Source organism: Hippopotamus amphibius, chromosome 9 (genome assembly GCF_030028045.1).
Source record: "Hippopotamus amphibius kiboko isolate mHipAmp2 chromosome 9, mHipAmp2.hap2, whole genome shotgun sequence".
NCBI lineage: Eukaryota > Metazoa > Chordata > Mammalia > Artiodactyla > Hippopotamidae > Hippopotamus > Hippopotamus amphibius.
In genome coordinates, this window is record NC_080194.1 from 72,941,161 (window position 1) to 72,956,594 (window position 15,434).

A 15,434-nucleotide genomic window follows, 5' to 3' on the forward strand; every position below is an offset into this window, starting at 1 on the left:
GTCATCCCACATGCCTTTTCTCTTTGCTGATTTTGTTTTGCATCCTTTTGCAATCATGTTTTTGGGTATGACTAAGAAAATAACATTTAAAAACAAAAAATAAGAAAGATAGAGGCACCATTAAATGGCAGGACTTAACTTTTCTTTCTCACTTGAAAAGTCAATTTTGCTACTTGGTTAAGCCATTTGATTTATGCTTTGGCTGTATTTAGACTGCTATTAAGTCCATCTTGCAGGATTTTTTTTTTTCAATATCTTTTCATTGTTTTGATCATTACTGCGCTTGTGTTTAAACATGCTATTGTTACGTGGATATGAGTCCTTCCTTTCTCTCTCTGAAGATTTTGAATATAGTTATTTTGTAGTTCTTGTCTGATTGTTTTATTACATTTTTCATATGCAAGTTATTCCATTAGTTGGCTTTATGATGGTAATTTGCTAATATTACTTACAAATTTTCTGATTCCTGGTTGTGAGCTCATCTTTCACAGAGTACTCTTCCCAGTATCTTTATGTGGGAGCACTCTTGCTAGGATGGCTACTTGCCTATTTCTTTATCTTGGTTTGTCTTCTAGCCTCTTACCAAAGAGAATTTTCTTTCTTATTGTAAATGTGGTCATATGTTCACTAACCATATTTTATATAATTATTTTTTCCAGGTCTTATAGGGAGATGGAATAATTTCTATTATCTTTAAATGAAGAGCCTAAATTCTGTGACATATAATACCTAGATTAAGTGGAACGCTGTTTCTCTTAGAAAATCATTAGCAGTTTTCTCTCATAAACTACTTTAGGAACAGGAAAGACCAGAACTGTTTTTAAAGGGCCCAAATCTCTTACACAGAATAGAGAAATTATAATAATATGGTGGCTTGAAGTTAGGTAAGAAAACATACATTCATATGGACAAGGAACATGGCAAAATGGAAAGTATTAGCTATATGAAGGCATTAAATTTATGGATGACTTCTTCTCTTTTGGCATTCCAGATTTCTTGCACTATATTGTTTTTACAGAGTACATAATTTTTGAATACGCATCCTAAAGAACTTTAAAAAATCAAAGAACCCCGTTAAAGTACCCAATTGCCCATAAAACAGTGTTAAAACTTCTCAACTAAATATCCCCAAAGGTCCTCGCACATCTGTTCCCAAATTGCTTCTCTTCCTACCTCCCTCCATTTTCTTATGCCTCATTTAATCTAGTCTTTTCCCCCAACTTTGACACAGATGCAACTAATTTTTACTATATTTTAAGAACTGAAACATTTTTTGCAGGGTTGTTTTTCTAAGTACAGGAGTCTGGTTCTTCTGGTCCATTGTCTTGCTGAGTTTATTTGGGATCCTGGCTGCCTACACATCATTGCTATTGGTGAGTAATGTTTCCCATTTCTTCCCACTCCCTTCCTGAGTAGCCTCATGAGGTGCTCTGTCTGTGGTATGGTTCCTAGTTGGAGCTGGGAGCCCTCAGAACCTCAGATGACTCTTAGCAGAGTTGGGATTTACACCAGCCACTAGAATATTAGGCAGGAAGGATAGATGGAGGAAAAAAGAGTTGTGCTGTTAGAGGGTGTCTTACCACTTTGACCCTTTGAAAGGGTGGCAGAACATCCTTTTTCTCTTCCCCTGTTTCATGGCTTATTTTCTGGTTCACTCAATATTGTCATTTTAGACACCTACACCTTCACATAGCAGTACCTTTACATGTTGAACCACTCATTTCATAGCCCATCTCCTGAGTCTTTCTGGGTCTTACAAATTAGCTAGTATGTTAAATCTGCATAATTCTAATGTGCAAATGCTATTCCCCTAGTCCAAGTGCAAATTACACTTTAGTCTTTAGGCAATAGTGACCCTTCCTGATTCCTGACATAGTAGTGTCACGTAATGTGAGAAATTCAGGCCAGGCGATAGAGGAGTCTGCAGAAGTGGAAAGCTTATGGGAGAATAACTTTGAGGTAACTAGAGTTTTTCAGTGCCCACTTACATGTAGGCATATATATCTTTCTCTGATTTCGTGATTTCTTGTCCCCACTAATTTCCTATCTGATAACGAAGATCCCAACCCCCAAATCAGTTGACATTTGTATTAATTTTTCTTTCAACCAAATATATGGATCATTATATGAGTAATAAGTACCGAGGATACAGAAATCAACAAGATGTGCAGTTTCTGTTTTCATACAGGGCACTTCAAAGTGATAGGTATGAAATATAGTTACAATTAGTCCTTAATACAGTGAGTTTAGAATCTAGGAGGGAACTAGGTCATAGACAAAAGCAACCAACACAGAGCATTATAATTGTCATTAGAGGGGCCTAACTAACATTCTGCATGGGTTCTGAGAAGGAAGAGGTGACTTCCAGCCAAGAGGATTAAGTGAGACTTATTGGAAGAGGTGGCACAGGAGGGGGATCTCAAAGAGATGTTGGATTGAGATATGTTTTTATGGGGATGGGGAAGAAAGTTCCAGGCTGTGGGAACATCGTGACAAAGTCAGCAAGACAGAAATACATGGGGTGTGACTAGATAAGAGGGAAGAATCAGTACTGTTAGCATGTAGGGGATATTGAAGAAAAATGGGTAACATCTTTTTAGATAGGCTTGTGACAGACTTTGGAAGGCCTGAAAAGTAGGCTAATACATTTAGCATAAATCAGATTTCTATTTAGGGAAATCATCCTGGAAGTTGTGGTGTGGAGAGTGACTATAGGTAGAGACTAGTTAGAAACTTTTTAGTGAGGAAAATGCAGATAAAGGATGTGTTTTGGGCAAGAATCTGGCCACTGAATTGTACTGCACTCATACACAATGAATATCAAATGGTATAGTTAGCTTCTAAGCTGGGAATGAGTTCCAGTGCCTGACAAGCAGTGTATTTTAGCAAGCTTTCTACCCTATCCTACCTCTTTTTTTGATACATAAAATGGCAACTGCAGAGGAGACCTGGATTTTATTTCTACTTTATCTTCAGGTTAGTTTGTAACTCTGGTCAAGTCATATAACTCTTCTGAACCTGTTTCTTTTCTTTCAAATGAGAATGATAATATTTAATAAAATGGTATTTTATAGAATTCAGTAAAGAACAAGTAAAAAGTATATACATAAAATTATTTTGATAAAAGGTGATTATCTTATACATTCAAACTCTCATTAATATCCTAAGCATCTGAAGCCTCCAGTTTTCAGTCTCCATCTCCACACTGACTTGGTGACTGCCTAGATTTAGTTTCAAATCTAATTAAGGTTTATTGACTAATACCAATGTTAACAACAGTGGTTAACAACTGTAACAATGGCACTGGTTCCTCAAGAAAGAGCTTTTAAATGACCTTTGGAAGAGCTGGTCATTGACCTCTGTTCTCTCACTAGTGGCTCTAAGTAATACCAGGATTAAGCTTCATCACAGGGAAAAGAAATTGGTAGGGACTCAGGAAGGATATCAGTGTGATGATTGTTACAAAATCCCAGAGAAGATAATAATAAATTCTCTCTGGGTTGCTGTTGAAAGTTACAAACCAGGAGGTGACATGTGAACTGTGTTTGAAGGCTCAGTGGCATGCGGAGGGAGAGCTTTTTAGGCAGAGGAACAGAATGGCCAACTCCTAGATGCTAAGAAGGGCAGGTGTAGCAAGAAGTGAATGTAATGCAGGACTGTGGAAGGAATTTTGAGTTCAGAACAATGTTTTGGATAGCATCTTGGTGATTTCAAAATAATTTCTTTTTTCTTCTTTGTTTTTTTCAGGTTGTTGGATTTTTGTTGTGTTGGGAAAAAAAGGAACTTTACCTGCACTGGTATCATAAGGTAGGACATTTGAATCTTCATAGGAGACCTGAGACCAGGACTGACTGTGCCTCTTTGGCACTAAGTGTTAAATATAGAGCTTCTCTTTCTTTGTCTCCCTTGGAAAGAAGAGATCTGCTTACACTGTTTCAACTGAAATCATTCAATTTATAATAGATGGGACTGGCTTACTGATGAAGCTGAACCGAAACTTTATTTTTTCTCACCATTCTTTGTTAAACTCAGTCTGTGACTGTTCTTTCCATCCCCATTAAATCTATAGCAAGCTCCATTATTTTCCCAGTCCACAAGAAGATTACCGTTTTAGACATTAACAATTTCAGTTCATTGTAATAAACAAAACTCCAGCTTTATGAGAATTTTCTCTACCCCTGTTTTCACATGACCCAGACCTGGAAACCTACAGTGGTCAAGAGAGGGTGATTGTCCTTTTCTTCCACTAGAGTAGGTCCCAGGGGAAGGGGAGTTAGGATAAAACAATACAGTCCCACAAGAAGGAGCAACAGGGTCCACTAGAGTTGATTTCATCAGGACCAGGTCAATGCACAGTTGTTGTCTCTTTACCATAAGGCTTTTCTATGTGTATTTTCAGAGACCCTTTTGCTGAGAACCTTGACTGAAACTCTCTTGGTGGAGTGAATGCCTGTCTTCCTATACCCCCTGAAATTACTCTGTTGAGGTCCTTTTGACTCTCCCTTAGTTTGGAGCATGGTTTCTCTCAAAGGATCCATATATGGTTCCAGGAAACAGGTGTCATTGCCCCAACATCTGAAGAAATGCAGCTTGTTTCCAACTTTGCCTCCCTTGTTTTGTTCTGCCATGGGCTTGAGCATTTCCAGCCACAGTCTCTTGCCATTTATAAAATTTTTCAGGCATGGTTTAGATACCATTCCTTGTGTTTCCTCAAATTCAGGAACATGTCAAACTCTCTGAGTAGTCTTCTTAAATTTCCTCTTACTCAAAAGGGAAGTATGAAAGGAAATACAAATTTAAGAGTTAGAATAGATGGAAATAAGGGAGAGTCAAAAGGACCTCAGCAGAGAAATTTCAGGGGGTATAGGAAGACAAGCATTGACTCCACCAAGAGAGTCATAAGATCATACAGGGAAAGAGGAAATTGAGGAGTGAACATATAGGCCTTACTGAGATCACCAAGGGTTTTGGAGTTCAGACACCATGAGGCCGTTAGTCACTACCAAGAATCCCTATGGGTTAAACCATTCTGATATTCATTCCAGGCTTGTGCCTTTTATAGAAACCGTGCTTACCTTTCCTCTGGCAGTGAGTGCTGCTACTTGGCCTCTGCCACAACAGGATCTCGTCATTGCCTTTGATGAGAAGGAAGCCAATTTCATTGGCAGCGCATCTCACCTTTATTCAGGCATAAAGGATAGCCACTACAGTGCTTTTTCAGGACGCTGAAGCTTTCCTCACCAATGCGTTTTTCATTGTCCTCTGAACCTCCCATGGAACATGGTATGCAGTGCATTAGCTCATCATAGGTGATGGCATTCCAGCAACCTTTTCTCAATAAGTCATTGGATTCTTTCTTCCATATTACACCAAGAGATTGCTGGCATCCCAATTTTATTAAGCATGTGCTACTGCTGAGCCACAGTTTCAGATAAGCAAACAATTAGAACCACTTCGAGATGCATAATACCTGGATTCTGATATATTGAATTCAGAATCTCTGGTGAAGTGCACACACATCAGTAAATTCAGCCTGATTTAATACTATGTTCTTTTCTCCTTGTCTGGCACCCTTGGAATTCATTCCCACACATATTCTACAGTGTTTCTGTCAAAAAATTAAACAAAGCATTCATCTCTGCAATCTAATTGCAGTTATGAATCTGTAGTCAATGGGAAGTGGTGGAGCTGGGTTTGAGAAGAGTCAGCATACCCTTGGAAGGTGACTAACTTGGTTGGGCCTTTAAACCCTTGGCCTTCAAATCTCCCTGGCAAGGGAGTTTCTTCAGAGTTTGGAGTTTCAGTGTAGAAAGAATAAACCTGGAAGGAAAGGGTTAGCACCAGGCCTATAGTGCATTTACTCTACCTAGGCATGCTCAGAGAGTAGTGAATGACCTCCATCAAAACTCTTTATAAATATGCTAATGTCCCAACCTCCTGATAAACATATTAAAGATATTTATTAGCCAAAAGGTAATGGAGAGTCCTTCTCTATGAAAATTTCTAGCAGGATATAACCTGGTATATCTAGGTTGCTTACTATAAATAAACCTGAAATTTATAGATCTGCAGGGTGGGAGATATGGCTGGCTGGAGTTGTATAGTTAATGGCATATATAAGAAGAGGATGCACCGTAACCTGAAGGACACCTTCTGTGAAGAAATGTTTCCATATTGTTTGCTCAAAACACACCTCACATTTTAAGTCTCAGACCAGAATGTATCCTAATACAGGAGAAGACAGACCTTTTTATGAGTAGCTGCATTTGACAGTCAGATTTCTCCAAGGGAAACTGTTTTGTCTGTACCTTTTAATTGCCAGTATCCTTTAAATCCTTAGTAAAGTGGTGTTAAGATCGCAGAATCACGAGATTCATCTGAGTCTGATTTAACTATTAAATGTTTGTGTTGTGATTCATTTGGTTTGCTAATAAATTATTTAAGATTTTCTCATCTATGTACATCTATGTATAGGAGAGATTGGCCTGTAGTTTTTATTTCTTATAATGTCCTTGTTGAGTTTGAGTATCAATGTTTTTGTTGGCTTCAAAAGAATAGTTAGAGATCATTCCCTCTTTTTTATCCTCTGAAAGAGTTTGTTAAAGTGGAAATATTTCTTCCTTAAATGTTTGGAAAATTAACCACTGAAGGCAGCAAGGCCTGGAATTATTTTGTGAGGTTTAATTATAGATTCAGTTTGTGGAAGGGAGGGAAGCAAGCAGTCTCTAGAGAGCAACACAGGTATAGAAAAACTATAGTTGAAGGGGAACAAGTTAAAGTTGTGTCTTCTTGGTCTCAATATTCTTTCTCCATAAAGTAAATAGCAGATTTTTAAAATCTGTTCAACAAATATTTGCTAGATTTTTACTAGGTGTCAGGCAGTCTACAAGGCGGTGAGAATATAATCATACCCAAATATTGTCCTTGAACTCATGAAGCTTACAGTCTATTGGGGAAAAGATAATTGAAAAGGCAATTACAAAATACTATTTACATGTGATTATATTGAGTCATATAAAAAAAGTAGTGAATATTTTTATAATGGCCCTTGTTGAAACTGAGTGAGATATGCCAAGCAATGTTGAGGGTCCAGGTGAGATGGAGATGAGAAATTAGTAAAGGCATCAGACCACATAGCTGTGTAATTTTTTTTTCAGCCATGCTGCACAGCAAAGACTTGACAGCAAAGAAGTTAAATGATTAAATCCAAGTAATATTTGGGGTGTGAGGGATGGTTAGATTAAAAGGATGAGGAATGAGGTCCCAGAAATTGTGAGGACAAATATACATTTGCCAGCCTACTGCCTAGAAATCAGGAAATCCTTTTTGTTTCCCCAGATCCTGATTCTGCTAGTGATTGTGACATCCTTTTCTTTTTTGAACATTTTGTGCACTCACTGGAAAGAGAGGTGGCTCACTGTTGGGCTGTCACTGCAGGTAAGCACCATCCTTAGTTGTAGCCCTGTCTGTCCAGATGTGTTCAGCCTGACTTTTGGCTTTCTCCCCAGGTCTTTGCTCCCTACATACATCTGAGCAGCATATCTGTGATGGTTATGCTTTCCTGGCCTGTGGCCTTCTACTTGATCCATTTGGAAGGAGAAGGTATGTTCTGAGGGTGGAACCTTGCCTGATTCTTTGAGCTCTGGCTTTAACTTCAATACTTTCCTCAGTAAAGGAAGCTTGGTAGATGGCCAGCACTATACCTCTTTCAAATTGGTTTAGCTTGTTACTCAAACATGCTCCTTGTGGTCAAACTCACAACCCTGCATGGCCTGTCATAGCATTTCCCTGGTCAAAGAGTCCTTCTAAAGAGGGATTCCCTTTCTGGAAAAATGAGAGTTTTCTTTCTGTTGTTACACATTGACTCTCTGGAAACAGATTGGAGTAGTTGGGAGGAGGGTAGAGGCCATTTTAATTTTATTTGACCAGTGATGGTACAAGTCACAGTTCTTTTCATTTGTATTCAAATATGACTATTTTCAACTCAAGTACCAGGTGCAGGTATCCCTGGATACATCTTAGTACTTCAGAGCTGGTCCTGGTGAGTCCCTGTCACACTGAGGGACTTCCAACAGAAGCAGAAATGTCTACTTCTGGAGACTGGGATTGGCATATATACATCAATATGTATAAAATAGATGACTAATAAGAAAAAAAATATCAAATTGTACAGTTTAAATATATGCAGTTTATTATATGTCAATTATATGTCAGTAAAACTCAAAAAAAAAAAAAAAAAAGGAAATGTCTACCTCTGCCACTGGTTTCCTCTCCATTCTTTGCCCTAATGTCATGGAAACAAACAAGAATCAGAGCTACACATGAAACTATTTTGAGAATGGAGTTATCTCTCAGCACCCTTACTGAGAAACCAGTAGGACATTCTTCTATGTCTCTCTCTCTCTCTCTTTTTTTTTTTTTTTACTACTGATTAAACAAGGAATGCTTGCTTCCTGACTTGTGTGAGGATACAGGCAAGAGAAAAACTCGATTGGCAGTGTTGCCATTGTGTGTTTGTACGTGTCTATGTGTACATGGCCGGTGAATTTTAGGAAAAGTTTTTGGGTGCAAGAGCTTAAAGAGATAATAATGAACTCTTTTCTCTTTCATTTCCTAAATTTTAGCTAGGATCAGAAGATACAAGATTACAAGTAACGAAAGAAAAAGAAACAAGAGGTGTAACATGCTCACAAAGTTGAGAGGTTAGAGCCAGAGATCTAGATTTGAAAGTGACATGGATGATAATTTTAAGATGTACAAATGGGTAAAATCCTCAGAGGTCTGAAATAGTAGGTGTTAGGGAAAGGCCAGTGATAACAGGTATTATGGTCTGGCTGTGTGTGTGTGTGTGTGTGTGTGTGTGTGTGTGTGTGTGTGTGTGTGTGTGTGTGTTTAAGACGGGTGGGGAGAGAGAGAAATACCTACTATTTATTGAGGATCTATGATGAGTCAGTAGTGTCATATCAATTATAGGAGATCGATGTTAGTAGCAAAATAGCTCCATTTTTCAGAATGAAGAAAATGAAGACCCACAGAGAGGTTAGGCAACATGTCTGAGTCATACAATTAGAGAGTTGTAGGGTCTGGCTTTGAACTCACGTTTCTTTCAACTAGTATCCTTTCCACTATCCCACACTGCCTTAAATATAGGGGCATTTTAGGGTGATCTTTAAGGGCTTGAGGTCTTTCTCACCACCAGCCAAACTACTCTTTCTTCTGAGAAGGTATTCCTTAATATTCTTTCTCCTTCCTTTCCTTCCCACACCGTGTACAATCCATTCCCTTGTAAATTTGCATTTGCAATAATTTTGACTTAATAATAATGCTTGTATTTGGGTAGTCCTGTACTTTAAAGTCGCTGAAAGAATGTGGGGACATGACAGAAATAGTAAATCAGTGAGTTCACAGTCAGTGAACCCATGGACTGGATATTTACTACTGTTTTGGGAGGATAGTTATTTACTTGGGATGGTTCTTCATTCCTCTTTTCCTTTTTGTCACTTTTTCCTCCTTCCTACTTTTTCAGCTCTACAAGTGGCTATTGGATTGCCCTTTTTTCTTATCCTTTTGTGTCTCTATGTGGTGCCATTGGGGACTTACTCTCCCTGCATTCAGGAGAAGGATAATTTGGGACCCAAGCCGAAATTCTTTGGACATAGAGGTGCACCCATGGTAGGTCTGAGCATAGTGGTTGTGGGTGAGTACAGGTGTGCGTGGGTGTGTGAATGAGACAAGGGCACATCAGATCCTAGGAACCCCTGGAGAAGTAAAAGGGTTGACTCGAGATGACAAGAATAAGGAATTAATTGTAGAGGCTGGACTTGAACCCAGGTCACCTAATTCTCAGTCCATTTCTCTTTATTGTGCCCAGTGACATTGCCTCAGATGAAGATTCCCTAAATCAGATTGGGTAGGGGAGAATGTAGACAGTCTCTTTGAAAAAAGCCAAGAGAGCCAAATTCTGCTTCCTAAAGTCCTTCCTAAAGTCCTGGGCCCCCTCCATACCCTAAATGGGATGTTGGCAGAAAAGGCTCTGAGGTTAAACGCCTGGTGTCCATTTCTTCCACAGTTGGGGCCTGAGAATACCATGATGTCCTTTGAGAAAGCTATTGAACATGGGGCCATTGGGCTGGAGAGTGATGTACAAATAAGGTAGGAAAGGAGGGGCCAAGGTGGGAGGAGAAAAGACCAATGCCATGGAAGCTGGCCCAAGTTGTAGAGAGGGCAAGCCCTGGGGAGTTTCTCCCGTGTTCACATGGCACATGTGCATATAACATACATACCTTAACCATTTCTCCTTTACAAACCACATATCTGCACCCCTACATTCTCAATCACAGGCTTGTAAATCATACACATTCTATGTAGTCTCCATACATAATTCAAAATGTCCCCCCTCTGAAAACATGCTTACAACTTATCTCCATGCCCTACCTTAGCAATCTTTTTAACTAACATTCCCTAGGGACCTACTGTATTTCAGACCTTCTTCTGAGTGCTGGGGAGAGGCAGATGAGTTAAGATATTGTCCTGCCTAAGAGTTGTTCCCAGCCAGTGAAGGAGACATGGCATGTTTACAAATAAGTACAGTATGGGACCATTTGTGGTAACTGCCTTCCAGAGAAGAGTAAGTGAAGTGTAAGTGGAGGAGGTAGAGGCCACTGCCTAATCTGTGAGAAAGATCTATGAGCTCAGAACTGTTTGGGTTGAGGCTTGAAGGAAAAAATATTATTTTACCAAGCAGAGATGGGGAACGAGGATATTCTGGGCAGAGGCAGCAGCTTATTCAAAGGCATGTAAAGGAGAAATAACAAGTTTGTAAATCAGTGAGCTAGACTGTATGGATGCCAAAAGTGTAAAGTGCTTTGGGGACATGAGAGGGCTATGTGAGAGGGAGGTATGGCTGCAAGGCTTACTGAAACTGGATCACGGAGATCCCGAAATGTATAATGGGCAGTCGTGGTAGGTTTTAGAGAACAGATTACCTTATTGTTTTAGAAAGAGTCATTTGGCAATCTGTGAGGCAGAATTGTCAGGGGGATGGGTAGTAGGCTATAGCAATGTCCAAGGGAAAACAAAGGAAGACTTGGATCAGAGCAGGGGTGAGGACAAAGAGCCATGCTTTCCTGTAGAATCTATGTACTTAAGCATCCAGAAGTAGAAAAGCTGTAAGTAGAGATGAACTTTCACATGGCTGTGTTAGCAAGTGTGGCATGTACTACTTCCTCCACAGTTTTTCTGTGAGGCAAACAGAAAAGAATATCCTATTTCACAATGAGGAAATGTGGTTTGAACCTGAATTGAAAGAAGGGAAATGTATTACTAAGGGCATAAGGCTAGAATGTGCATGATAAAGCCAGGATTAGAACTAGATTACCTGACCAAACAGGGGTTCTTGACATTACCCAACAATTACAACTGCTCCGTACAGAATATTTGAATCAGGATTGAAACTGCATGTTTCTTCAGAGCTTCTGGGTTCATTGTGCAAGTGCCTGATGGTCATGTTGTAATGAGGTAATGGTGCTGAGCCAATGAGCTCCTGAGACATTACGCTTCTCTCTTCCCTTACTTCTGTGACTTCAACTTTGATGTAGATGATCCTCCCAACCCCTCAGTTTCTCTGTGTGTTGACATCTTCATTTCCAGTGAGCACCTCCTCCATGTACCTCCATCGTCCACATTGATGGTCACAGTCTAGGCTTCCTCAGTAACAAAAACTGCTTATCAGCCATAGTCTCGTCAGGATGTGAATACCACAGCAGTAGCTATGACAGGAACATGTAACATCAGGAATTACTAAGTCGTAAAATGTGGTTAACTGCTGAAAGAGGAACACAGGACCCTGAGGAATGCACATGTAGCAGCTACTAGAACTTCTGCGCATTCCACCCTACTCTCTCCAAGAATCATTAAAAAAATTAAAAAATAAACAAACTGGAGAAAATTCACAAAAGCAACTGACAGAAGACTCTGAAAGGTAAAGAAAAGAAGGTGGACTGGCTGGGTTCGTAAGACTGAAGGAACTTCCAGTAGGGAGTAAGTTTCCTGTTGCTTATTTTTCTTTCTCCTCACATATCCTGACATGAGCTCCAAAGAGACCTGACACAGAAACATCTGTAGCTGCAGAGAAAAAAAAGCTCCACAAAAATCTGCTTTTTATAGACAAAGGACTGGCAGAAGTATCGCCAAGCAAGATGTAAACGTTCAGACCATACCAGTCCTACTCAGGGGAACACCACACAAAAGCCCCTCCCCTCCCTCTCACAGCTTGGGGCTGTGGTCCTGGAGACTATGGGCAGATCCCTGTCTCCATTTCTGCCCTGATATGAGAGGTGAGGGGCAGAATTGAGAGAAGCTTTCTAGAGAAAGCCATTTTTTTTATTGTGGTAAAATATACTTAACGTAAAATTTACCATTTTTTAAGCTCTTTATTGGAGTATAATTGCTATACACTTGTGCCAGTTTCTGCTGTACAACAAAGTGAATCAGCTGTATTTATACATATAACCCCATATCCCCTCCCTCCCACAACTCCTTCCCACCCTCCCTATCCCACCCATCCAAGTCATCACCAGTCATCAAGTTGATCTCCCACTAGCTATTTTACATTTGGTAAAGTATATATGTCAATGCTACTCTCTCACTTCGTCCCAGCTGCCCCTTTGCTGCAACTCCCCACCCCATGTCCTGAAGTCTGTTCTCTACATCTGCATTTTTATTCTTTCCCTGCCACTGGGTTCATCAGTACCGCTTTTTTAGATTCCATATGTATATGTGTTAGCATACGGTATCTGTTTTTCTGGCTTACTTAACTCTGTATGACAGACTCTAGGTCCATCCACCTCACTACAAATAACTCAATTTCATTCCATTTATGGGTGAGTAATATTCCATTGTATATATGTGCCACATCTTCTTTATCCATTCATCTGTTGATGGGCATTTAGGTTGCTTCCATGTCCTGGCTATTGTAAATAGTGCTGCAATGAACATTGTGGTACATGTATCTTTATAGATTATGGTTTTCCCAGTAGTGAGATTGCTGGGTCATATGGTAGTTCTGTTTTTAGCTTTTTAAGGAACCTCCATAATGTTTTCCATAGTGGCTGTACCAATTTACATTCCCACCAACAGTGCAGGAGGGTTCCATTTTCTCTGCACCCTCTCCAGTATTTATTGTTTCTAGATGTTTTGATGATGGCCATTCTGATCAGAGTGAGGTGAAACCTCATTGTGGCTTTGACTTACATTTCTCTAATGATTAGTGATGTTGAACATCTTTTCATGTGTTTGTTAGCCATCCGCATATTTTCTTTGGAGGAATGTCTGTTTAGGTCTTCTGCCCGTTTTTGGATTACGTTGTTTGTGTTTTTGATATTGAGCTGCATGAGCTGCTTCTATATTTGGAGATTAATCCTTTGTCAGTTGCTTTGTTGGCAAATATTTTCTCCCATTCTGAGGGCTCTCTTCTTGTCTTGTTTATGGTTTCTTTTACTGTGCAAAAGCTTTTAAGTTTCATTAGGGCCCATTTGTTTATTTTTGTTTTTATTTCCATTATTCTAGGAGGTGGATCGAAAAGGATCTTGCTTTGATTTATGTCATAGAGTGGTCTGCCTCTGTTTTCCTCTAAGAGTTTTATAGTGTCTGGCGTTACATTTAAATCTTTAGTCCATTTTGAGTTTATTTTTGTGTATGGTGTTAGGAAGTGTTCTAATTTCATTCTTTTACATGTTGCTGTCCAATTTTCCCAGCACCACTTATTGAAGAGGCTGTCTTTTCTCCATTGTATATTGGTGCCTTCTTTGTCAAAGATAAGGTGCCCATATGTGCGTGGGTTTATCTCTGGGCTCTCTATTCTGTTCCATTGATCTTCCTTTCTGTTTTTGTGCCAGTACCATACTGTCTTGAACACTGTAGCCTTGTAGTATAGTTTGAAGTCAGGGAGCCTGGTTCCTCCAGCTCCATTTTTCCTTCTCAAGATTGCTTTGGGGGGACTTCCTAGGTGGCGCAGTGGTTAAGAATCTGCCTGCCAATGCTGGTGACATGGGTTCGAGCCCTGCCTCAGGAAGATACCACATGCCGCAGAGCATCTAAGCCCGTGCACCACAACTACTGAGCCTGTGCTCTAGAGCCTGTGAGCCACAAGTGTTGAGCTCATGTGCTGCAACTACTGAAGCCCAAGCATGTAGAGCCCATGCTCCTCAACAAGAGAAGCAACCACAATGAGGAGCCCACACACCACAATGAAGAGTAGCCCCCGCTCGCAGCAGCTAGAGAAAGCCCATGTGCAGCAATGAAGACCCAACACAGCCAATAAAAAATAAATAAATAAATAAATGCAATAAATAAATTAATTAATTAAAAAAAAAGATTGCTTTGGGTATTCAGGGTCTTTTGCGTTTCCATACAAATCATCAAATTTCTTGTTCTGGTTCTGTGTAAAATGCCATTGGTGATTTAATAGGGATTGCATTAAATCTGTAGATTGCTTTGGGTAGTATAATCACTTTCACAATGTTGATTCTTCCAATCTAAGAACATGGTATGTCCCTCCATCTATTTGTATCATCTTTGATTTCTTTCATCAGTGTCTTATAGTTTTCTGCATACAGGTCTTTTGCCTCCTTAGGTAGGTTTATTCCTAGGTATTTTATTCGGTAAATGGGAGTGTTTCCTTAATTTCTCTTTCTGCTCTTTCGTTGTTAGTATATAGGAATGCAAGGGATTTCTGTGCATTAATTTTGTATCCTGCTACTTTAATAAACTCATCAATTAGTGCTAGCAGTTTTCTTGTAGAGTCTTTAGGGTTTTCTATCATGTCATCTGCAAAGAGTGACAATTTTACTTCTTCTTTTCCAATTTGGATTCCTTTTATTTCATTTTCTTCTCTGATTGCTGTGGCTAAAACTTCCAAAACTATGTTGAATAATAATGGTGAGGGTGGGCACCCTTGTCTTGTTCCTGTTCTTAGAGGGAATTCTTCCAGTTTTTCACCATTTAGAATGATGTTGGCTGTTGGTTTGTCATACATGGCTTTTATTATGTTGAGGTAATTTCCTTCTATGCCCATTTTCGGGAGAGATTTTATCATAAATGGATGTTGAATTTTGTCAAAAGCTTTTTCTGCATCTGTTGAGATGATCATATGGTTTTTATCCGTCAATTTGTTGATATGATATATCACATTGATTGTTTTCCAAGGATATACCCTAGTTGATCATGGTGTATGATCTTTTAATGTGCTGTTGGATTCCTTTTGCTAGTATTTTGTTGAGGATTTTTGTGTCTATATTCATCAGTGATATTGGCCTGTAATTTTCCTTTATTGTGATATCTTTGCCTGGTTTTGATATATCAGGGTGACGGTGGCCTCATAGAATGAGTTTGGGAGTGTTTCTCCTTCTGCTATATTTTGGAAGAATTTGGGAAGA

At 39.4% G+C, this 15,434-nt stretch overlaps 1 protein-coding gene across 1 annotated transcript in view; it reads left to right on the forward strand.

Moving 5' to 3' along the window:
- The window catches only part of LOC130861207 (glycerophosphodiester phosphodiesterase domain-containing protein 4-like), a 132,492-nt gene that overhangs the window by 20,074 nt on the left and 96,984 nt on the right, over positions 1 to 15,434 (forward strand). Inside the window, exons 3-9 of the mRNA XM_057749827.1 lie at positions 1,280 to 1,373; positions 3,748 to 3,807; positions 7,339 to 7,437; positions 7,509 to 7,602; positions 8,625 to 8,702; positions 9,527 to 9,672; positions 10,070 to 10,152. Of these exons, the coding sequence (XP_057605810.1) occupies positions 1,280 to 1,373; positions 3,748 to 3,807; positions 7,339 to 7,437; positions 7,509 to 7,602; positions 8,625 to 8,702; positions 9,527 to 9,672; positions 10,070 to 10,152 (654 nt within the window). The remainder of the gene's footprint in view (positions 1 to 1,279; positions 1,374 to 3,747; positions 3,808 to 7,338; positions 7,438 to 7,508; positions 7,603 to 8,624; positions 8,703 to 9,526; positions 9,673 to 10,069; positions 10,153 to 15,434) is intronic.